At 43.5% G+C, this 25605-nt stretch overlaps 1 protein-coding gene across 2 annotated transcripts in view; it reads right to left on the reverse strand.

Annotated features, from left to right (window-relative positions):
* Window positions 1–23936, reverse strand: part of slf2 (SMC5-SMC6 complex localization factor 2) — a 36462-nt gene extending 12526 nt beyond the window's left edge. For both annotated transcript variants that reach the window (XM_015944364.3, XM_070542400.1), the window contains exons 1-9: window positions 23781–23936; window positions 23043–23074; window positions 19064–19659; window positions 17696–17741; window positions 3740–5106; window positions 3577–3656; window positions 3391–3498; window positions 3125–3292; window positions 2917–3022 (exon numbers count right to left, since the gene is read on the reverse strand). In XM_015944364.3, the coding sequence (XP_015799850.3) occupies window positions 2917–3022; window positions 3125–3292; window positions 3391–3498; window positions 3577–3656; window positions 3740–5106; window positions 17696–17741; window positions 19064–19659; window positions 23043–23074; window positions 23781–23815 (2538 nt within the window). In that variant the 5' untranslated portion in view covers window positions 23816–23936. The remainder of the gene's footprint in view (window positions 1–2916; window positions 3023–3124; window positions 3293–3390; window positions 3499–3576; window positions 3657–3739; window positions 5107–17695; window positions 17742–19063; window positions 19660–23042; window positions 23075–23780) is intronic.
* Between the last annotated feature and the right edge of the window lie 1669 nt (window positions 23937–25605).

Below are 25605 nucleotides of genomic sequence, written 5' to 3' on the forward strand. Positions count from 1 at the left end.
GGTTGTAGGCGAGAGGGAGCCGGGCCGCCCAGAGGTCCCACACTTCCCGCAGGGGAGCGAGCTTGTCCTGCTGCACCAACCGGCGGGCTGCCCTGGTCAAGCGGTCATCAAAGCGCAATGTTGCAGTCAGCATGTGGAACCTTCCCAAACTCATCGTGGCTCTGAATATCGGCCTCCCCGTTTCCTCCCCCCAGAGGCTGGCAGATGATTCCCCACGGGAACGGTGCACACCAGCGAGGATGAGCAACCCAAACAATGCCCGGAGTTCCACGCGGTCAACGTCTGTCCAATCGTCATATTTTCTTCTTCCCTCTATATTGGTGTATTTTATTATTACATCTAGGATTGTTGTAGTCAAAAAAAAATCGAAGCTGTCCTCAATAGTTTGGATGTAGCTGACAGCGAGGCGGGTGATCCCACAATGGCGGACGTCTGGAGCCCGAAAGGGGATCCTGGTGTCGGGTGTCGGGGACCAGGCGATCCCGCTCTTTGATTGCCACAAAGGATGGTCCCATCTCTCCTCTGCAGCAACCACCTCCTCATCTGAACCTTCTTCCATTTCTTCCCCTGAATCAGGCCCTGGGGTAAAGGCCTGATCTTCAGCCTCTTCATCCGAACAAGAGCTGTCATCCGTGGATGAGGATGAGGCTGACTCTCCCTCTTCCTCAATCTGCTGAAACACCTCCAGGGCTTCATTCACATTGAATCTTCTTCTCATGGTTGCGGTTCAAAGAAATGAATCCTGATCTGAGTCTCATATATGTACTTTTAGTCAATTGGTGCACCTGTGTAAGCTGCCCCTACTGAATGTAAACAAAATTCGATTCTGCAGGAATTTGTTTTGAAAAACAAATGTATGCCTTTGAAGTTTTTCAGCCTTCATCTTAGCTTTCATCCATGCAAATGCTTTGTACTTATTGAAATAACATTTTGCAAAAGTAAAATTGTGAATGAGTATCTGAAATTTAGCAGAAAATCCTTTGATTTTTGATATATAGCATGCCTTTGATGAATATTCATGAAGTCAACAGAGTGTGAGAACCTGTGCCCCCCCCCCCCCCCCCCTACACTCCCATGGCCCACACCTGCTCAACCACTCCAGATAATGATCACAGATCTGTCCTTTGAAGATCTGTAAAGTGCTTTGATACCTACATACACGCATGCCTGAACAATCACACACAAAGGAACACATGTCAAAATGCTATTTTGCAGAATAAGCTAATTTTGTACATTCAGTCAGGCTTATTTTTTGAAAGAACACTGAAAAAGCACAATTACCAAAAATTCAGAACACACACATGCAAACTATTGTATGGCATCTCTAAATAACACACAAACCATTTTTTTGCAAAATATGTATTATAATGGGCGGTCAGAGGTAAAGAAATACAGCTAAATCATTCAGTTTAAATGCTGGGTCAGCCATTGCCCTGCTATATATGGAGAAAGTATGCCATGTAGTGAAAAACAGTAAAAACTGCTTCTTACATTTGTGATGAGACTGTAAACACGGGCACAATCATAATTTTTTAAAATTATGCCAATATTTATGCTAATTAAAAATATATGATTTACATGAAAGTCAATGGCACAAAAAAATGCTTCAATGTGCTTAACTGTACAAAATGATTTCCACGTTTTAATAAAGTAGGTTGAATATTTTTTCAAACTTTTTTTTGTAATTCCTTCCAAAATACACATCCTCCATAAAAATTAGATAAATTGCATTAACATAGCCAAAGTTATTCACAAAAATACACGTGTCAGCACAAAAAAATGCTCTAATGTGAGGTAAGGGTTAAATATGTTTACGATTTTCATTTATGTTAAGTTACTTGAAAAACGAGAAAAACTGATTTTTGTAATTGTTTCTCTCAGGGCTTTTATCATCTCTGGTGTGAGTTTAAAATATAAGTGTGTTAGCACTGTGTTGATTATCCCTAATATGAATAAATGTTTAATTATTCAATGTTTCTCTTTTTTAACACGCAATTGAAGTTATGCTCTTCATGGATAAATCGTGATAAAATCGAAATCGTGATAAAATATTGGAAAAATCGTGATATTCTATTTTTGCCATATCGCCCAGCCCTACACGAGATTCTTAAATCCCCCGAGATGTTCCGACACCTTCCTCATCGAGAGATCACAACCACCATGAGGAATCACACCGTTGCACTTCTCGAAAGAAACTGGTGGTAAACAAAGCTGTTCGGTCACATGAACTGATGTAAATCCTATATAACATGGCAACGTTGAATTTTATTTTGAAAATAACCGGGGATTTTACACTGAAACTGTGTGGTTTCCTGTCTCGCACTATGTGAACTGCGGAAATTGACGTGTCCCAGAAGCGGCTCGCGGAAAAAAATAGAACTTGGTCTTATCTTTAGCGGCGCTGCGCGGCATGCCGCGTCACGGCTGGTATGAAACTCTCCATAGACTATAATGGGATTCTATTTGAAGCGGTGCCACTTCGCTGCCGTTCCGTTGATGCTTGCAGCGTGAAAGTGGCTTTAGACTGGTAGTGACAGGAGGAGCTGAGCAGCTGCAGTGATGCTGTGTGGGAAGTTCTGCATCAACTAGAGCCAAAAACAATGTGACTCTTGCTACAGCAGGGTTTCCCCCAGTGCTTTATAAGCCTGGCCACCCGCCAGGCTAAGCGTCATACCCCGACCCCCTCCCCGACCCCACCGTGTCTGCTGACACGAACGGTGCAACGAAACTAGAGCCCTCCATCAGCTGATACTGGTGAGAAACAGCAGGGGAACGTGTGCAGCCTCCCACTCCCACTCCCATTTTCTGGGGGAAACCCTGTACAGAGTATATTTTGATACTGACTAATGTCTGAATCTCTACTTTTACTTTTAAAAACCCAGCGAACAACATAATACAACAGTGTGCTGAGCCTACCTTGAAAAGGAAACAGGAAACCTGAGTGGGACAGGGTGAGTTACAGTTGTACGATTCCTGAAACAGCCCAATGTTTAAATGAAGTCTCAGCTGAGCAGGGCTGGACCTGGCAGGAAGTGGAAAAACAAAAGTCAACACATAACGGCACCTTTTGGTTAGCTAGTTCAGCAGTCAGCTGTGATATTTCCTGTGTGTAATCGTAGCTTACCAAAGAAGTGTCTTCTGTGCCGTGCCCTGAGGATTCACCATGCACTGCCTCAACTGCAGTGTTTGCTCATTGAAGATTTGGCCAAATTTCTCCAAGTTGAACACCATTTCTCCTGGAGGGACTTCTCTGATTGCAGCGGACATCAGTGAGTAGCGCTGAAGGAACTCCCTGAGAAACAAACCAAATAAATTAACAAAGCAGGCACAAAAAACTTCTAATGTTTAGGTAGCAGTGTTAAGTGTAAACATGATCTTAGCTTTCCTTACTGTTGCTCACTGGAGACATCCTGGTTCTCTTCAGACTCCTCAAATTCAGCCAATTTCAACAGACCTCCGTTGCAGGCAGTTAGAAGCTCCGCCTCGATCTCTTTGGCTCTGATGAATTTAGATCAAAAACCAATTTAGTAGCAAGGGCTACAGTTTAGAACCACTGTTCAGTTTCCTCAAATGTACCTTTTGTTGTCATCAAATTCCTTCAACATCTGGTCAAGACTGTTCTTGTAGACCACTGCTTTAGTGGAGGATGGCTGCACCTGCCAAGATAACAATAAAGGTAACAACTACGAATCCAGAACAGCTCTGACTTTTTAACAAAGAGGATTCACGTGGAACGTACGGTTTTTGACTGGGAGCTGCGAAGCCCGGGTGTGCTCGGCTCGGAGAAGGCTTCTTTCTCCGGTGTATCTGGAACCTTGGTAACGCGCTCCATAATCTCCTGGAAGGAAACCAGCTCTTCCTCTTCGCTGCCATCTGAGCTCTGGGTTTCTTTGATATCATATGTAATGCTTAAGTCCAGGTCTAGCTCTACATCAGCGGGATCCTCTTCATTCACCTCCTTTTTACTCCTTTCGCTCGCCTGTCTCTCCAGTGACAGAGACCTTCTGCGAGGAGGTGACGGTGTTAGTTTAGTGGCTGGTGTGTCCAAAGCACGCAAACTCGGACTGGCCGAGGCTGATGGTGATTGTTTGTGATGAATTTTAACACTCTCCCTTACAGCCTCAACTGTAAGTTGTCTTTCTGAACACGGGCCAGGGCTGTTTTTAGGACACATGAAAGGTTTAAATTTTTCTAGTTTAATGCGCTTTAAACTCACAGTTGGCAACGAGAACAGCAGGTTATGCTCTGAGGAGGACACTGCCTGTGGAAGTCCTGTTACTTTGGAATGGGAAGTCATGTGACCAGAGGATGTAGTTACTGGAGGCACACAGCCAGCAGGAGGGCTGGAACATGTTCCTAAGGTTTGTGAGTTAATGTTTTTCTCAACCATCTTGGTCTTTGCAGTCTTACACAAGGAGTTGACCACGTAAACCATAGGATCAGGTGTGAAAAGCTCATTTATGTCACCAGGGACAGCAGGTCCCCGTACACGACTTGGTTTACTACGCTCTTCTGATGACGATCTGGGAGTGCTACCGTGAGATTTTCTGATTTCTCCAGTGTGATGACCCTTGGTAGAACTAGAGTAGTGGCTGGCTGGCCCAACTTGACGTGATCCACCACTATCCTCCTGAGGACATTTGGAAGAACTCGACTTTCCACTTTTATGTTTTTTCTCGTTTTCCTTTTTGGCCATTTCTTGACTGGGCCTTGAAGATGCACACAGCTTGGGTAGTTTCCCCTGAGCGGTGGTCGAATCCTCTTGCCCAGCTGATGGAGATTTCTTTGGACAATGTTTAGGTGACGGTGTGAGGTGTGCCTGACTGGGTTTCAGTTTGGATAATAACTTTGAGCTTGTTGACTGTCCACAAGTCGGCTTAGAAACCAGAAGACCACCCATCTTTCTGGGTGATGATAATTCCAGGACCGACGGATTATTTAATGACAGCTTAAAAAACTTTGACGAGATTGGTGGTTTGCCAAGAGTTAGCTTGACTGTTGGATTTCTGCCCGAGTTTGCATCCTGAAGACATGGTTTCTTAGCATCCTCAGAACAGGGCTCAAACTCTTTGTGTCTCTTCTGAGAAGACCGGTTCAGATCCATGGCTGAAGACAGAAAAAGGTAGAAAATATTCAGTTTTCACAAACAGTCCAGCAAAGAACTTATAACCACAACTTAATTCTGACAACTAATTTAAAATCACATTGCTAAATATTTTTAGCCCATATATGTGAATATATAGTCTGGCCTTGGTCCATTGATGGCTCAGATAATTTAACATTCATTAAATATTTCAGATACAAGCCACTTACAGGCCAAAAGTAAGTCAATCAAGGTGGACTTATCAGGATTCTTAAAATTAGGTCTTGTGGGTTGGTTGACCAGATTTATGGAGTCACAGAAGCTTTTGAATTAATATGAAACTGTATTTTGCCAGTCCCAGTTGACATCACCAGCCAATACGAGTAGGGTTAGGCATCGAGCATCGACTGGAACCGGTTCCAAATGTTAGTTTATCCCGGAATGGTTCAAAGTTTTTTCTTTTGACTCCTAGTTTTGATTCCTAGAATGCCGATGGAAGAGGAATCCGCGGCAATTCTCCGTGAAAAATAAACGTGATCCGCAAATTGTGATCAACCCATTTCAGAGCTGATCACACCAGGTTTCTGTGTGCAGCACCGAGTCCCCCCTACCCCCACCCTTCGCGCAGCAGCCAAATATAAACAAACGCGTCTGCCGAACTTTTACTACGTAATGTAAACTTCACTCCTGCAGCGTAGAGGACACGTGTTAAAGTACGTCAACACGGTGGATTTAACAGAAGCTTTAAATAAACTTTGGACGGTGTGAGGTGAGTTTGTCTCACTGCAGAAATAAAAACACACACGGAGCGTCAGCATTCAGACGCAGCCGCTCACCAACACTCGTGTGTGTGTGTGTGTGTGTTTGAGAGCGTCAGAAGGCTGAACAATAACCTGTAGGATAAAAGTCATCATGCTAGAGCAGCTTTCTCTGTGGTGGACCACACCAGCTGCTGCCACAATAAATAATAATAATAATAATAATATTAATAATAATCAAACACAAAGTTGTGAACATTTTAATTTCCTTTCTGAACTATTTCTGTTGAGTTTTAATGTTTAAAATCTGTTAGATCGTTACTGACAGCAGCTACATTTAAGTTTCACTTTCTGTTCTGACTGAATGCTGCTGCAGCATGGAGGTGTACAGGGAGTGCAGAAATATTAGGCAAGTTGTATTTTTGAGGAATCATTTTATTATTGAACAACAACCATGTTCTCAATGAACCCAAAAAACTCATTAATATCAAAGCTGAATGTTTTGGAAGTAGTTTTTAGTTTGTTTTTAGTTTTAGCTATTTTAGGGGGATATCTGTGTGTGCAGGTGACTATTACTGTGCATAATTATTAGGCAACTTAACAAAAAACAAATGTATACCCATTTCAATTATTTATTTTTACCAATGAAACCATTATAACATCTCCACATTCCCAAATATACATTTCTGACATTCAAAAACAAATCAGCGACCAATAATGCCACCTTTCTTTGCAAGGACACTCAAAAGCCTGCCATCCATGGATTCTGTCAGTGTTTTGATCTGTTCACCATCAACATTGGTGCAGCAGCAACCACAGCCTCCCAGACACTGTTCAGAGAGGTGTACTGGTTTCCCTCCTTGTAAATCGCACATTTGATGATGGACCACAGGTTCTCAATAGCAGGCGCACAGATAGGGTGGGGGACGGGGGGGGGGATCTGTCCCCCCCCAGATTCAGATCGACCCCGATCCGTCCCCCCCAACTAAGGCCAGAAAGAAAACAAAATCGGAGGTTTAGCGCTTGAAGCTCCTTTTTCCAATTACATTGAATGCAGCATGACGTAAACAAACACCGACTCTAGGGATGCACCGATACCGATACTGGTATCGGTACAGATACAGATACGATACTGGTATCGGTAAAAGTTAACCCATACTAGGAACCAATACCAATGCAGGTACTCGAAAATGGCTTCACTGTAACCTGTCATTTCTGTTCACCTAATATTTTAGTTTTGTGATGATTTCCATTTATATATTTTACTTTTTATCTACCTCACAGTCCTTTCCTGTTAAAAGCAGAGAAGAAAATAAAATCTGTATTCCAAATCATTGCATTTTTTTGTGTGGTAGAAGTATAGGTATCGGTAATCGGTATCGGCGATTATCCAGATTCAAGTATCGGCATCGTATCGGTTTGGAAAAAAGTGGTATCGTTGCATCTCTAACCGACTCCAGAGGCGCCAAAGTGGTTGCTGCTAGGATGCAGGATGAAGCGAAAAAGGCAATCAACGATTACTGCGTATTTAAAAAGGACCAACAGTGTAAGTAGGCGGGACCAATCTGTCTGTTTATGCATGTTGGTTCTAGTTTCAGTACATTGTTGTCAGTGTTGGGACTTACTCGTTATAAGCGCCAGTCTCATTGCTGACTTTAACAAGTCTCATCTACAAATATGATCCCTCATGAAGTTACTACTTTACATCAGAAGATGAGTTTGAAAAATGCCTCCCGCCTAGAGGCTCCCAGTCGGGGAGAAGAGGAGATGCGTGCAGCATGAAGAGAGCAAATATTAGATAAAACGTATAATTGCCGGCAGGTCCGGTCTTTGTTGACTGATCACTTTGTCTGGTGATGACTGACTTCGATTATGAAGCAGAATATTGACTCTGATGAAGAAATTCACTCATCCTGCCGGGAAGACTGACGCCGCTGAAGCATCGGACAGCGAGAGGCGTGTGGAGCTTACAAGCTCCAAACGTTGGGTTTAATGTTTGTTTAACCTTCATTCGGACGTGATGGATGTAGAAACTATGGTAAAACACAGCAAACGTGACAGACATAGCGACAATGTAGCACTTGGACGCGTGTGATGGAGCATTGTCCTGCATGAAAATCATGTTTTTCTTGAAGGATGCAGACTTCTTCCTGTACCACTGCTTGAAGAAGGTGTCTTCCAGAAACTGGCAGTAGGACTGGGAGTTGAGCTTGACTCCATCCTCAACCCGAAAAGGCCCCACAAGCTCATCTTTGATGATACCAGCCCAAACCAGTACTCCACCTCCACCTTGCTGGCGTCTGAGTCGGACTGGAGCTCTCTGCCCTTTACCAATCCAGCCATGGGCCCATCCATCTGGCCCATCAAGACTCACTCTCATTTCATCAGTCCATAAAACCTTAGAAAAATCAGTCTTGAGATATTTCTTGGCCCAGTCTTGACGTTTCAGCTTGTGTGTCTTGTTCAGTGGTGGTCGTCTTTCAGCCTTTCTTACCTTGGCCATGTCTCTGAGTATTGTACACCTTGTGCTTTTGGGCACTCCAGTGATGTTGCAGCTCTGAAATACGGCCAAACTGGTGGCAAGTGGCATCTTGGCAGCTGCACGCTTGACTTTTCTCAGTTCATGGGCAGTTAGAGCCCTGCACTGAAGCCCTAGGCCCTCGGGTCGGCTTCGGGCCAACGACTGTGTAATTACCTCGGACATGGGCCGGGCGCCTTTATTTTTAATCGAATTCATTAAAAAAAATTGAAACACTTAAACCAGGGGTGGGCAACCTGTTCCCATCAAACAGCCATTATTACCTGTTTCCCACAGTAAACACTGGGAGCCACAGCAGCCGCGGTGTTGTGGGCGGGGCCTACCCTCAGACCGCAGAGAGCTGCTCACAACAGGTGACAGCAGCCAGTACCGGTCACTCGTGTACGTCAAAGTTATCTTTCGTAAAAAGATAATCAATAAAATGATTTATATAAAATGGATCCAGAAGTTGTAGCCCGTCTCTGCCTACAATATTTTGATATTATTCACCCTGTTGGTGGTTTTACTGAGCAGGTGCCACTTTTGTCATACGTTTCTTTTTAAAACATGTTTAGACTGTTCAGAATACAAATCCAGGCTCTGTCACGTTTGATTGTTGTAATTAAACTTTGTAGGTGGGGAAGGTCAGAAAAGGATCCGATCACTTTGTTTTCCCCTCATTTACAGCGACGGAGATAACGGCGCAGTGCGCCTGGTTCTGGTGTTAATCAAGTTAAATTATATCTATTTTCACAAGAAAACAGAACAGTTAAAAGCAGGGCTTGTGTTGACCGGCCAGTTCCCATATTTGAACGTTTATTTTGACGGAGAAAGAATAGAAAGAATTACCCAGACGCATGCAGACAAACTGACATTTTATTCTACGCACATCGCAGATGTACTAAATCACTCAAGAAAAGATTCCCATCTGAACATCTGAGCTGGACACTGCTCAGCGCAGCTCGCTGGCAGCGTGTACGTAAGGTCCACAACGAGCTGAAGATGTAGAGAAGGGCATGGAGAGCGTCGCAGAACCAGAGCACATGCAGGAAGATTCCTCCGACTGAATTCAGTCGGAGGAATCTTCCCGCGTATCTGAATCTGATGCGGCTCTCTGTGCTTGTAAAATAATTAATGGATATTTAAATAAAATGCTTTATATTTTACTGAATTAATTTTATATCTGTAAGTCAATTCTATGTAAAGATTGTCTGCGTAAACCTGAACAGGTCCAACCCAGTCTTACTGTGAGACCAGGGTGACGGGTCACGCTTGTGCGTAATCATATGCGCATTCTGAGCTGAAGAGGATGTGAGATTCTGGGCTTCTCCTCAGACGGCTCCTGGAAGCGTCGCCACATTGGAGACAGGAACAAGCACTATTCAGCCAAAGTTTCATAATCAGGGAACATTTTCTAAGTGACAAGTCTCTCTGAGAAACAGGGTTTGGAAAACACTCGCTTCAGTGGGAGGAATCTTCCCGCATGCGCTCTGGTTCTGCGATGCGCTCCAAGCCCCTCTCCACATCTTCAGCTCGCTGTGCACCTTATGTACACGCTGACAGTGAGCTGCGCTGAGCAGTGCCCAGCTCAGATGTTCAGATGGGAATCTTTTCTTGGGTGATTTAGCTACATCTGCGAGGTGCGTAACAAATAAAATGTCAGTTCGTCTGCATGCATCGGGGTAATTCTTTCTATTCTTTCTCCGTCAAAATAAACGGTCAAATACGGGAACTGTCCGGTCAGCACAAGCCCTGCTTTTAACTGTTCTGTTTCCTTGTGAAAATTGTTGGAAAGAGATATAATTTAACTTGATTACCACCAGAGCCAGTGCGCCGTCATCTCCGTGTCGGTAAATGAGGGAAAAACAAATTGATCAGATCCTGCACGTCTTTTAACACATTGGTCAGGATTGACACACTTTGTTTTCATTTAGTTGGTCAAAAAAAGTCGGGCTCGGGCCAGAGAATCCAGAAAACCTTTTCGGACCGGGTCGGGCTGGGGCTCCACCCACTCGGGCCGGGCACGGGCTCAGATTTTAGGCCCGTGCAGGGCTCTATGGGCAGTTATTTTGCACCTTGGTTTGTCCACACGCTTCTTGTGACCCTGTTGACTATTTTGAATGAAACGCTTGATTGTTCGATGATCACGCTTCAGAAGCTTTGCAATTTTAAGTCTGCTGCATCCCTCTGCAAGATATCTCACTATTTTTGACTTTTCTGAGCCTGTCAAGTCCTTCTTTTGACCCATTTTGCCAAAGGAAAGGAAGTTGCCTAATAATTATGCACACCTGATATAGGGTGTTGATGTCATTAGACCACACCCCTTCTCATTACAGAGATGCACATCACCTGATACGCTTAATTGGTAGTAGGCTTTCAAGCCTATACAGCTTGGTGTAAGACAACATGCGTGAAGAGGATGATGTGGACAAAATACTCATTTGCCTAATAATTCGGCACTCCCTGTAGTTCTCAGTCATCCTGGACATGATCATCCTGAGAGTTTTAGCTGAAAACAGCTGGGCGTTTCTGGATATGTTGGAGACATTTAGCCTCTCATCCCAGAGGCTTCTTCCAGACTTTGGTTGTGGTCAGAAACAAACACACTGGTTGTTCTGCAAGTCTTTTTCTTTTTTTCTCCAAAACATGTTTTTGTCTAAATGAAGGTGATGCTGTTGCTGTTGTTCATAGAATTAAAATTCATGTTGAAGTTAAGATTATTTCATCAAGTAGGACCTGTGGTTAGCTGGCTCATGTAAAAAATGTCATGTCTCGAAAGAATCGGAATCGGGAATCGATAAGAACCGGAATCTAAACGAGGAATTGGAATCCGAATTGTTCAAAATCAAACGATACCCAACCTAGGGCTGGGCGATATGGCAAAAATAGAATATCACGATTTTTCCAATATTTTATCACAATTTCGATTTTATCACGATTTTTATCCACGAATAGCATAACTTCAATTGCGTTTTTTCTCGTTTTTCAAGTAACTTAACATAAATGAAAATCGTAAACATATTTAAAGTGCAAACATGTCAATTGCAAACGTATTGTGCAAACATTCACTTGTTCAAAATACTATGTAGCTCCCAGTTGCTCATGTAGTGGATAGTTAAGCTCAAATACGGCACTGATGTGCGGCTGGACCAGAGATCGCTTGTGGTAGCAAAAAACTGTGCATTCTGAATATTTTCTGCAACTCTCACTTTGCATTCAGCGTACATGCGTGGAATGGCGGTGTTCGAAAAATACTTGCGGCTGGAAAACTCGTAGCGCGAATCCAATGTTTTATCATGTTCTTAAATCCCACTCCTACTGTTCGCACGGGACACAAATCTTTAACCAAGTGGTACGTCACTGCATCTGTCACGCTGTTCCATCGTCTGCTGTCTCTGTCGTAGGGAGTGAGTTTGTGAGTGTTTCTGTTAGCGTTTGCTGCCTGGAAGAAGCACTAGCCGCTGCCGCTGCAGCCGCAGGCTTTTTAGCTTTAGCTGCCAGCTGGCTCTCATTGTATTGTTTGGGATGCCTTCTTTTCAAGTGATTAAACAAGTTTGTGGTGTTGCCATCACTTGCCTTGACGCTCTCCTTGCAAACTTTGCAAATGACGTGTCGCTGCTCTTTGTCATCTGGTGAAAAACCAAACCAGTTCCATATAATGGACGAGGCGTTCCTCTTCGGACTAAAACCTCGTTGTCGCTCTCAGCCGCGGCCGAAGCCATGTTTGTTCACACACAGGTGAAAACAAGCGGGGCACTAATATATTACTATGACTCACTCTGATTGGTTAAGGGTCAAACAAAGGCATGTCATTCGCCTGGGGTAAGTTCCCTTTTCATTCAGAGGCAGAATTTCAACAGCAGAGCTGTGAATCGTGATAAAAAGGTCTTTCAAAAATGACAGACCGTCAGATGTGTAGATCGTGAAACGGTCTAAAATCGTCATATCGCCCAGCCCTAGCCCAACCCTAAATACGAGTTCATAATAATTTAATTTGGATAAGAGATGCTTTCAGGATGATAACGCCTCCTTGGAAGCCGATGGGAGGTCTGTAGCACCCAGCAACAGTTATACAAGGTGGTTTGGTAATTTCCACATTTAAAGCCACAAACTCCATTTGTTTGCATATTGACTGAGACAAGACTATTGATGCATTCAATCTTGATCTGATAAAAATAGCTACACCTCCGCCTTTGTTTGCCTGGCCTGTGCGATAAACATTGTATCCAACTATGTTTATATCATCATTAGTTATGGATTTAGTCAGCGAAGTATCAGAAATGATTACAAGGTCTGCAGCCGTCGATTTAATCCAGATTCTGACCATGTCTATCTTTGGTATGCACATGTTCAGATGAATAATTCTGAGACCAGACAATTATTGGAAATTGGCAGGAGTCCGTGTACATTGCAGCTCAGGTCCAGGGTTTGGTTGCACATTTCTAGATATTAGTAAGAGTAAGACAATCATCGATCTGCTTCACTTTACATTTTGGGGTAGTCATAACATAAGATGAATCCACGCGGTGAGCTTTGCTTAGTCAGAGATTAAGATTGTGTAAAGCAAGAAAATGTTTGAGGTTGGATACTTGTCCAAGCAGGTTTAACCACAAGAGAAAGATCTGAGTAAAGTGAGTTGGTATAGTTTCAGTATCCCTAGCTAAGTGAAAATTAGTGCCGCAATAATAAGTATCCCTCATTCTAAGCATATTAATATTCACCAAGAGGACACAACATGATCCCAAGTCCAAAATAACCAGAAAAAGACAATGGGGCTAAGAAAAACATTATAATCTTCATCTTACAAAGCACAGTCAGCAAAATAATGTTTTTGAGAAATAAATGCACAGGAATTAGGTTCCAGGAAGGTGATGAAGGCTCTGTCAGATTCTGAGGGGAGCGCCGGGGCCACGCTAGGTTTAGGAGTACAATACAGTAAGGGTAATTTTTGTGATGAAATCCGATTCAGGCTGTAAATCCTCTCGAGCCAAACAATCTTCAATCTCCTAGCTTATAAAACATCAACTCAGCAGAATAATGCTCGAGAGCGGTTCAGCAATTAATCCAGGCCACAGGAAGGTGTTGAAGGCTCTTTCCGCAGGAGATGTTGCATTTAGCACCTACTTTACAAAAAGATAAGGCACTCAGCCCGAACCCCAGGTGGCTGAAATCAGACCCGGCCGGAAAGTCAAAGCAGAACCAGGCTTTTGGTGCTTACACATTAGCGTCGGCACGGCCCCAAAAGGTATCGAATGGCACCAGAATTTGGTTTCACACACAGGTCAGATTTGTGTTTTCGGTGCCAAGGCGACTCTTTTTCTCAGACCTTCTCCCCAGCGGTCAGACTGGGACTGAGGCGACACTATGGACTGATTGGCCGGCTGAAATTACGCCGACCGCCTCCGATCTGCGAGAAGAATGAGCCAGCAGGGGGTTTCCCGCATGCCGACTCATTTTCATGCTGGATGCTGTTGAGTAAACTTCTGTCTGTAGCACAGAGCTGCCGTTAAGTGTGGGAATGGGAGAAGAGAATAGCTCTGTGTGTGTGTGTGTGTGTGTGTGTGTGCACGCGCCTGCTCTTCGCATCGGAGCTCTTGCCTGGATGAGCCGACAGCTGGTCAGGGGAGAAATCAGTGTGTGTGGCACAAGATTATGAGGACACACACAGCAAATTAATAAAATAATGTGTTGCAGAGTCTCCAAAAGCAACGCAGCTCACATGTCTGCCTTTATTTATCTTATGAAGTGGACTTTCCAGCGCGTATTAAACGCCGCCAACAGGCCCGGGATTTTCGCATTCCTGAGAAGTCCCTCGGATTTATATGTGAACACTACACCGCCTGTTTGAGACCAAACTCACGCCATCCAGCCCGACCAAACCCTGACTGTGCCGACGCTAATCTGTAAGCACCATTTGTGACCATGAGGGCCAATGAAATGGAAGCCTGAGAAGAGCCAGGATCCAAGCAGGCTCAGCAGACACAAGCCAACTTGACTTGATGTATACCTGCCTGATCCTGTCCAAAGTTACCAAAAATACTCAATATTTAAATAGTTTGATTAGAAAATGTGCTGATACTATAACCGGTGCTTGATTTGCAAATCAAATGTTCTCGAACGCAAATAGTGACGTCAAACCAAAGCTCACTAAAGGAAAACAGATGCCGGAACATGCGCGGGGGAATGGGGGTGACAAGTAATGACAAGTAATTAAAATTGCGCAGTAGTTTCTGCATCTTTACTGTTCCCCTGCTTCAGCCCTCTCCCCCTCCCCCTGCGCACCGGCCGCAAACTCACTGAGATGCCTGCAGCCTCTCAGAGTTTCTGCTGCTCTAAACATTGAAAGAATCATTTCATTTTCTGTTCCTCACTTCTGATTACCTTCAGTGGTTGTTGCAACCACCAGGTACAAAAAGGAACTTATTTTTTATTTGACTATTTTTCTGTCCTGTCTCTGAATTATCTTCCTGCATCTCCTCTCAATCCTAAAGAAAAACTGCTACCTGGCTTCATATATATTCACCTTATGAATTAACTTTGAACTGCAGTTCTAAAAGATCTACCGACAGCAAAAACCAGCTGCACCGATGAAGTCACCGGAGGACGAAACAGCACCGCAGCAGCGAAACGCATCAGGCACAAATAAAAGACAGAAATCATAAGAGGAAATGAGCCGACATGAACGATCGCGTGTTAACTTTGTTTTTGAGGTGGAGACACTTTGAGAATGTTACTGTGGCCGTGCTCAGGACGCATCATCTTTCAGAGCTCTGCGCCCCTCAGCTCCAAATAATCCCAGAGAGTCCACATAGATAATGCAATATAAGTAGAATCAGGATTGTTCTCCGGCTCCCCCTGGGTGTGTTGAGGGCATCCAGGACCTCCATAGCTCACCCGTAATTCGAATCCTGCATGTAGCACAAGTTTGTCACGCGAGTTGCCGGATCCAGTTGCCGGAACGGTCTTTTCAAAATAAGATAGTTCCCGGATCTTGTTCCGGCAAGATCCGGCTCAAATTAAGCCCCGACCTTTTAAATTAACTAAAACAACAACAGGGATAAAGTATCAAGTAGGGCTGAAACGATTCCTCGAGTACAAAAAAGCCTCGAGTCAAATTCTCTGCCTCAAGGATTCGTTTAATTCATGTTTAATTAATTAATGGCTTTGCAATCGCCCGGGGTTCATGTTTCACCCGGACCGAAATAAGTGACACACATACACACTGCACTGAATGCACACGCGAGTAGTGAATGTAACTTAACTTTCTCTTAAGCATGGCGGACAACGTGGACCCCGGTGGAGTGTGAAAAAGACAGAAAATGTCAAAGGTGTGGGACCGTTTTTCATGCCGTAAGGCGGAAAACGTACTCCAGTGTAAATACTGTAAAATGGATTTAGCCTACCACAACACCACATCCTCCAAGCTGCAGCACCTGTAAATGTCACTTCTGCAAGTGGACTCAGAGCCTCTACGAGATAATGCATTTTAGCCTGTATTTCTATATATTCTGCGGACACTAACATTTTCATTTGTAGCACTCAGTTTCAGCTCACACTGTACGTCTGGTAGCAACACGTCGGACCTAAAAATGTGCTAAAAATAGCAGTTTTTACTGGAGGTGAGAAAAAATGATCGATTCTAAGATGCATCACAATTCGGCCGTGCATGATTCTGCATCGATGCAGCAACGTGACATAATGAGATTTTCTCCCCATGTCTATGTCGATGTTCTGGACGAGCCAGGACAATACAGTTTTGAGGTTTTACGACTACTTCCGGGGGCAGAGTTGCAATGACATGCGCACTGCGTTGCCCTAGTGTCAGTTTAAAACAGAAATGGCGGACAGGGATACAGGGCGAACATTACCAGTAATCAAAGATGCACCCGTTACATTTAAATGGGATGTCTGGGCTAATTCCGGCTTTTATGAGCTAGACGGAAAGCATGACAAAACGCACACTGTGTGCAAGGTGTGCCACACAAAACTAAAGTACTTTGGGAACACAACTAATATGACCAAACATTTTGAACGTTCCCACCCTGCGAGGACTTCTTCAGCAACAGCCACAAAAACAGCGAGCACATCCCAGCCAACGATTGAAGAAGCGCTGACAATTTTACCGTCTGCTTCGGAGAGAGGGAAGAAGATCACCCGTTCTGTTGCATGCTTTATTGCTAAGGATCTACAACCATATTCTGTGGTAGAGAATGCCAGGTTTTGCTACCTCCTGAGACGCTCGAGTCTCGGTATAACCTACTGACAAGAAGACACTTGACAAACTGCTGTGCCTGCATTGTACAACGAAACCAAAGCCCAGGTAGTGGAATCAATGAGTAAAGCCAGCCGCGTAGCCATTACATGTGATTCATGGACATCAACTGCAACAGAGTCGTACGTAGCAATAACAGCACATTATAAGCAACTGCTTTTATTAAGTAATGAAACATTTTGTGTGAAGAATCGTGATGCATTTCAGACTCGTATCGAATCTTTAGGCAGGTAATCGGAATCGGATCGAATCGTGAGGCACGTAGAGATGCGCACCACTAGCTTTTACACAACACGCCAGACTTTTGTTGTTATTGATGTCTGTTGTCCCTCGGGATTGCTGCAGGAGGACACAGGTATTTATGAGTGGCGGAGGAAAATGAAAGATGGTAAATAAATGTTTTGTGATCAGTATAATTTGACACGGCAAACATGCTTTCTTGACAATCCTTGTTACTGTGTGTGAAAAAAAGTGTAGAAATTAAAATGGACGTGTGTTAATAGGGAAATAGCTGGTGAGCCATGTTTGCGCATGCGCCGTGAGCGGTTCTGGTGCTGTTTGGGCCGCAGCCGCTCGCAGCGCTACTTAAACAGTTATCATTCTAGTTTTTGTCTGGCTTGCAGGCTAGTAGATTCTCGCACAAGGGGAAAATCGGCTCAGGTTGTTTACTTATTTTTTGCACAGGCATTTGTTTACTGTGAAGTAAAGTTGAAGTGCTGAAGTTTTGAAAACTAATTTTGAATAAAACTTGAAGAATAACTGGCAATTGCTTGCTTGCTCACTTTAAGAGGTCTTTCATATTTTATATCATGCTATTTGATATAATGGTTTACAAACAAAAGGGTAATTTATTAAGAGTACTCGATTAATCGATAAAAGATTCGATAGAGTACTCGATTACAAAAATATTCGATAGCTGCAGCCCTAGTATCAAGCCAATAAGACCTAAAGTAGCTTCTTTTTGCTACCAGTGAAGTAATCTTTCCTGTGGTTGAAAATGTGAACTGAAGGGGAAATTTGTCCCCACCATATTATAAATGTTCAATTTGCTTCGACAGAATTACCTGGGACAAAGTTATCTCCTGAAGGTATCTGCTCATATTGATGGCTCTGCAAGTGAAGAGAGAGTGAGATTAAAATAACCTTTACACAGAAAACAGGTAAACTATGTTAAAACACCAGTAAAATGGCAGGGAAGCATTATTATCATAACAAATTATCTAATTTCATTAGAGTATTAAGCATACAGAATTAAATCAGAGTAATTAAGTCTACAATCTCATGGGTGATAAGGCCATGTCTGATGGTCCCAGCTCTTTGATTTTAGCTCGAGACTGAACAAGCCAAATCTAAAGGTGTGGTTCACTGAAAACCCATTTTTAAATCATTATTTCTAATTATAAATCAGTCACTTTGAGTTTTTCATGCAGGCCGAACATCAGAATAGTCTCCTACACCGATCACCTGCATTAGCTTCTGACAGAAAATAGACGGTGAAACTCTGGGATTGTAAAAGCCTGAAAGATCTACGTCACACTGTCACAAAACATTCATGGACTCAACCCTCTTGATAGCCTAGTGAACTAGACCAAATTCTTGCTTTGCAATGTTTGGTCTAGGAACGCTCCACTGGAACCTCTGCAGCCCCTAACAGCATTCTGGCTGGCCAATCACAGCTCTCTAGAGGGGTTTCAAACACATAAAGAGCTGTGATTGGTCAATAATGGTGGGCCAATCATAGTGCTCTATCTGCTTAGTGAACAAATCACAGAGCTTTATCCAGTTTGTGGGCCAATCAGGGCACTCTATATGCCTGGTGGGTGGGATGATGCAACTGAGTGAAACAAGATGGCGACAGCTCGTTTGAAATGGCTTTTACATCAATTTTGGACTATTAGAACTTGGGCTTCATTAGAATCAGGAGCAGATAGATGAATTTAAGTGCTTTTTTTTTTTTTAAGAAAAAATGATGTGTTTTCTCCTTCATCTGCGGACCGCCTCATTTACCGATGGCTGTTGCGGTGAGTATGTCACATTTGTCCAATAGCATGCGGAGATCATTTGAAAGACAACGGTAGAACCCACCCCACAACCGAGAGCCGTCAATGGAGCGTTGCCAGACTAAATAATACATTTATTTAGTCTGGCTTGCCAGGCTACCCTCTTGACTCACGACAATGGAGAACTAGTGAACTGGGCATGATCTGTAAACAACAATGCTTTAATAGAAGGAGTTTGCTGACCCCCCAGAGGGCCACTGGATGACACCAGGCTGTTGGGTCAGCAGGAAGCTGCCAGGAAACAACCTGGCTTGTTCTGAAGTTTAGTAAAAGCTTCATAAAACTTAAAGAGAAGTCGTTCCAGCTCGAAGATGAGCATGGAACTTCTAATTTGAGGGCCGAGCAGAGCAACAATTCAGCTGTGCGTTTTACCTTTTCACTGTTGCTTCCTGAGACGATGGAAGTGACTTTGGATTCAGTCTCTCGATCGCTACTGGAGCAGGGCAGGGTGTGGCTTTTGAAATGCGCTACAGACTGAGCGGATGGGGAATTAAGAAAAATGGGAAATGAGGGTCTGTCAGATGAAATGTTATTGCTGGATGGGGAGAGTGGAACAAGCGGAGATGAACAGAAATGTCCTGGCTCTGACTGTCCGATGTGCCGCTGTGGACCCTGTCTTTCTCTTGGCTGGGACATCTGTACAGAGGTACCAGTGTTGCCTGGACTACTAGGGACACGTCCAGGAGGCTGAGCAAAATGCTTTGGAGGACCCACTCTGTCCTTTGGATTCAACAGTAACCGACTGCTGGTGGGGCTGTTTGGTAGAAATCGAGAACGTTCTGGACCTGCTGGATGATGACGGTTCCACTCAGAGTTAAATTTGTCTTTGGCGTGCTGCTCAGGCGTCTCAAAAGGCAAAACTCTCCTGAGTGGAGGAGGAGAAAGCATGTTAGGGACTTGAGATGGCTTCATTGGAGTCTCTTGGGGAAAAGTGAAAGGTGACTGTTGCTTAAGTACGGGGCTCATGCCTACAAAACAAACAAAAACAACAACAGTAAACACCTTTATTACTATGGTAGCATATACACTCAAAATCTTTCTGAATTGCCTTTTTAAATCGTTCGATTCTTAACCAAAGCCATTTCGAACTATTAACTAGAAGGAGATCCAAAACACAGTTAAGTAGACAAATCAGCCTCGGACTAATTAATGCGTCCATTAATACTGTGGTGAATAAAACACATTGATTCAAGGCCTGAGATAGTTATGTGAAAGTTTCCCGGTGTACTACCTCATTCTCCCCTTCCCCTCAGCAGCAGATAAGACAGATGGGAGACACTGGTAACTTGAGATTAGAAACCTCTGGATGGGAATAGGGTATAGTAGAGCCTGAAGATCTTCTTTCTACAGGACACACTGTCCAGGAAGCCAGCCATACTATATATGCAAATATTTAGCTACTATTCTTTTATTTCTAGGCCAAAACTCAGCCCATTATGGGTGGAAATTTATCTAAACACAGGCAGATGCAAAGGCATCAAGAAAGCTCATTCACACAGAGGTGCCAAGAGACTGTTAGATTTACATTCATCACTATTAAAAAGTCTGACAGGTGTGAGAGTGACTTCCTAGTGGACCGCCACTGGCCTTACTTCACTGGCCTCCAGATTGCTTTAGGGGTTACCTGAAGCCGAGCATACACTGTGCGACTTTTTCACTCGTAGCCCTCAGCTTCAGTTCAAACTGTACGACTTCCTCGCAGAGCAGATCTCACGAGTCATGTGCTCACACTGTACGACCCAGTTCTCGCATGCGACCTGACTGCTCACACTGTACGTCTGGTAGCAACACGTCGGCCCTAAAAATATGCTAAAAATAGCAGTTTTTACTCAACACGTCAGACTTTTTTGTCTTGTTTTGCCTGTTGTCCTTCGGGAGTGCTGCAGGAGGACACACAGGGATTTATGGGGGTTGGATGAGGAAAACGAAATAAAGAAAGTAAATCTGTGTTTAGTAGTCAGTTTAATTTGACAAGAACACAACAAACACGCTTTCTTGACAATCTTTGTGAGTAAAAAAACGTGTAGAAACAAAAACGAACAACGTGTGTTATTAGGGAAATAGCGAGCGGTGTTGATGCAGGATTGCGCATGCGCCGTGAGCGGTTCTGATACTTTTTGGGTCGCAGCTGCTTGCAGCGCCGCTTCAACAGTGCGATACCCTCACGGGGGCCGAGCGAAATATTAAACACGCCAGAAGTCCGTGCGACCTCACGACTGCTGATCGGCAGCTGGTCATGTGGTGTTAATCGCCCCTCGTAACCCCCTGTACAATACACGACCGCTCGGCGCAAAACTCGCCCCGATGTCGTGGATTCTCACACGACTGGAAAATCGGCTCAAAAAAGTGAAAAAGTCGCACAGTGTACGCCCGGCTTTAAATCTCTGTTGGCACGCCATTACAGTGGAGACTTGCTGAAGTTATTATCTCCAGCAAGGACACTTACGCCCCTTTTCCAACAATGCTACTCAGTCTAACATGGGTCGAGTGTAGTTGGTTTTCCTTGCCAACTCTGACAAAAAAAAAAAAAAAAAAACTCTAGTGGGTGTGCTCGTCATAGCGCATAGGGTGGGGGGACCTTGGGCACTTGCGCTAACATTGGCTGGTTCTGTGTGCTAAGCACTGAAAAGTTTGGGGAAAATACTGAAACCCTGCTGTTGGAAACAGCTGTCCAACAGAACAGAACCCATCCAAGTCACAATGGGTGGTGCTGTTGGTAGTGCTGATTTTTATTGGTAACACATTTCTCCCCTTTTTTTTTAATTAGGTTTATTTTGCAAAGTGCCATTCACTTTATATTCATTCAGTACTTTGATCAACATTGTTGTTTTAAATGTGTTCTGTAAAAAAAATGTTTGGAGCAGTAAGAATAAAATGGTATAAAAATTCTATGTCTCCAAAAGGTTGAGTACATATCAGTTACTGAGATGCAAAATGCCCACAAAGTTACTGAAAGCCAAATGTAGCAGGGTGATCGTTTGCAGCTGGGGGATGCTGCTTAACCATTCACCTGTTGAGGGCGCCCTGTTATAAGGACAGGTTTGTTCCCTTGGGTGATCACCTCTCACTAAACTTGGCGTTTACAACCGGGATGTCGAGCCGGTCGAGTATGTGGCAGTGCTTGGAACTCAGCGCAAACTATAAGTAAAATTATCCCTTCGGTGTTAGCGACTTGGGAGTCTGTGTTAATCATATTAATGCTCTAGTGGTGGCTGGTATCTGATCAGTCAGCTCTGGGACGTACCCGTGTTTCGCCGGCTCAGTTGGGCAAACCAACGTCTAAGGTATGTACCCTGCTTTTTTCATCATTCAGCTGCTCATTTTAATTAGCTTTTGGCTCATTTTAGAGTATGCACCTCCGCAGACTTTGCTGTTTTGCTTCTCCGGATTTTTATGATTAGTTCCCAGCTCCCACAAGTAGAGGACAGGAGCTCCCGGCATCGCCTGGCGTGCGGGTGCTTGGATGTGACAGCGGCCGGTCCCGCTTGACCTATACCAGATCGGATCCACGGCGGCCAACGACATCACCTCCTAGACTAGACTGTAGTGGGACTCCACTCAGGTCCAAGGAGGACCACCTCTCCGGTGTCTCCAGCAGTAAGAACTTTCGAGCTGTTTAGCTCTTTGTGCGTGGTGCACGTCTGGCACACATCTGAGCAAGACTGATTGCTCTTTTAAATAAATAATTGAAATTTTTTTTAACTTATTTCAGACAGCCTGCAACTCCTGGCTGGTGAGCTAGCAGGCTGTCCATCTTTTTATAATTTGTTTAGCCAACTGCTTGTTGGTTTTGTTTTTAACAGTTTCTTTCTTTTTTTGCAGGCTGTTTGATCCCAGTGGGGTACCATTGGCCTTGGTGGCGGGAGTTTTCCACGTGTGTGTGTGTTCCTTCACCGTGCACCTCCTGGATGCATGGCACTGGGTGTGTATTTTTTTGGTAGGCTGAATTAGACCCTGGTAAGCTTCAGCCTATTCAGGTTAATTTAGTCTCTTTTATATTTTAATAAAAAGCATGTTATTGGTCAGACCACGTCTCCTGCCTGATCTGTAGAGTGGACCTGTGTGTCTTTATTTCCTGGGGTGTAACTCCCCAGGTGGCCATGTGTGCTACTGGCAACTACTGCAATCCCTGATGCCACACAAACAAAATCTGAAATGTTTTGTTAAACTGTACAAAGTGAGTTAGAAGCTTTTGACACCAGTAACCTCAAGATCTCCTATTTATTATGTAATAACAGAGTATGTAATAACGTTTTTGACAATTATGAACAATAACCGACAGCAACAGCGTCACATGTGTTTTGCCTAACAGAACACAGTAATGGCGTGACTCGACGATGTTTCGACTCACCCTTCCTCGAAGAATGCTTCTCTGCAAGAGTTCTGCAGGAAAATCACAGAATCAGTTTCATTACGAAGAAAAACTCGACTAACACATCATATGTTAGTACTACTGCTATTATTGTCTCTTGTTTTTATTTTCATGATTATTTTGTCTCTTGTGCTTTAGCGTCATATGTACTTATTTCATTTAATCTTATCTATACTAGGTGTTTTTTTCTACTTCTGTGAATTTGACCAAGTCTGGAATAAAGAATACTTGACCTGACTTGTTAGCTTCAGCTAACAAATGTGAAACAACTCGGCATTTTGTTAAAAAAAAACTATAAATCACGGAATGATACGCGAGCTGATAACAGCAGCTGACATTTTAAGAGTTTAATGTGTTTACACTGACACATGGTGTTGTTACTTTGACGAAAATAAGACACAAAACTGCAGAAAAATCGAAAGCCATGTTTTGCTAGCGGTTGGATGGAATTGATTAGCTAGCTAACGTTAGCAAGCAGGAAAAGATGAGAAACGATTGAGTGCACGATGGTAATATTTAGCAATAAAACACACAATTGCACCACAACATTTGTCTTAAAACATTAATTGCAAGACTCCTTGACACAAACTTTAAAATACACATATGTCTCAACGGCAGGACAAATACATTAAAAACAAACGATTGCTAGGTAGGAGCAAGTCTGTTTCAGGAAGTTCTTTAGCTAGGTGGCTGGCAACGTGGTCTTTGTTATCTTACCTCGCAAAGTCGTGATTTTCCGTTGTTTTTTTCATGTTCTGAATAGTGACCTTTGTTCACGAACTGCATTTGAAATAACAAAGCCGAAAATCTCGCCGTTGCTGATGCAAATCCGTCTCCCGCCTGCCTCATTTAGAATTCTAGGATGTCCAAGGAAGGTCCCACCTTTCTCGCCTCTGATTGGCTGGAAGGGCTCTACTACGATTGGCTATTTCGTGTAAACAGTTTCCCCTCTCTGCAGGTTTTTGTGTTTACAGCCAGATCTCGAGGAGTTATTTGAAGAAAATGTGAACTCATCGCTATAATAAACATCCTTTCCTGTTTAGCAACAAACCAGGTTCAGTTTCTTTCATAAAAGAGCCTGAACAACATCAAATGTGAACTTGTAATAATTCTTGTAGCATTTTATCACACTGTAGACTGACTTTATATCTGTTGGCTCTATTGGGGTTATCTTAGTACTTCATTATTAGGCTATTCTGCTTTAATAGGTTAAGGCTGTTTACAAGTTAGAGCACATCTCTCATCATCAGATTAAATGTACTGTATATCATTTAATCAAAAATGAAGCTAAAGCTGATTATGATTTAGACCTATTTTTCACCAATTTTCATTATTCTAGAGAAAGAACAGACCTGATGCACACAGCTGGGCAGAATAGGGCAGATTTATTAAATTTCATACCCAGGTAAGGCACATATGCTTCAGAGCCAAGAGTCCAACAGTTAGATAAATGCAACAAGGTTTAAAATTCACATTTTACGTATTTCAGTTTTTTAATGCAACATAAAACATTAAATATTTTGCAAACCAGGACAGAATATTTATTCTAGCGCTAAGTTCACATTTTATTTACTAAACTCCACAAAACAGCTTTCTGCTGGAGGCAGGTCACAGTCAGCACTTAGCGAGGACAGCCAGTTTGCTGCTAAATGAAATAACCAATCGTAGTAGGGCATTTCTAGCCAATCAGAGACGAGAAAGGCGGGATCTTCCTTGGACATCGTAGAATTCCAAATGACGTCTCCCGCCTGCATGCGCGTCACTCACGAATTGCATTATGGTACTTGAAGACAAAATTCAAGCATCTAGCTCAAGCCCCCACAAGTGAGGCCAATTGGCGTGGCATTACTTTATTTAACAACGATTACAAAATTCTAGCATCAGTAATAGTCAGACGACTAAAATATGGAATTAGTGATATAATCCATGAATCCCAAAATGGCTTATACCTTGAAGCATGCTTTGTGAATCCCTTGTAATTTTCCAGTGCTGTTTTCCAATTATTAAATCCTTGTTTTGTGAAAACCAAACCCCTATCATTGTTCTTCCCCCCAAACTTACGACATGGGAAACAAAAGCACGCATTCAGCTTTACTGAGTATTCCAGCCAAGGTCTCTCACGATACCAGGCAGGGTAAAATGAGCGCATGTTCTCCCCAAAATGGCACTTGGGGAAAACAAGAGCGGTGGGTTGGGACGGTGCCCTACTGCTCAGGCCTGTGGGTGACACATTCCGACAAGATGGCGCCGAGTATGGCTGCCTCGTCGCGAGCTCCACCAAGCAACAGCTGTTTTTTGTGTTTACTACTTTTTCTTTTTCTTTATTTTTTCACGAGTAGCACATGTATCCTTGTGTACGACCGACAAACCTTACTGGACATAAAAGACGGATTTTCTCATTACTTTCCGGAGTCCAGGGTTTTCATCACGGACCCGCCGTTTGCAGATCCCACATTCATCTCACCTGAGACGCCTTTGTTATGGGCCTGTGGAGGCCGCAAGCGCCGACGCAGAGGGAGAAGATCTGGCGTTCTGGTTCGAC

The sequence above is a fragment of the Nothobranchius furzeri genome, chromosome 12, assembly GCF_043380555.1.
Source record: "Nothobranchius furzeri strain GRZ-AD chromosome 12, NfurGRZ-RIMD1, whole genome shotgun sequence".
In the NCBI taxonomy this organism is placed as follows: domain Eukaryota; kingdom Metazoa; phylum Chordata; class Actinopteri; order Cyprinodontiformes; family Nothobranchiidae; genus Nothobranchius; species Nothobranchius furzeri.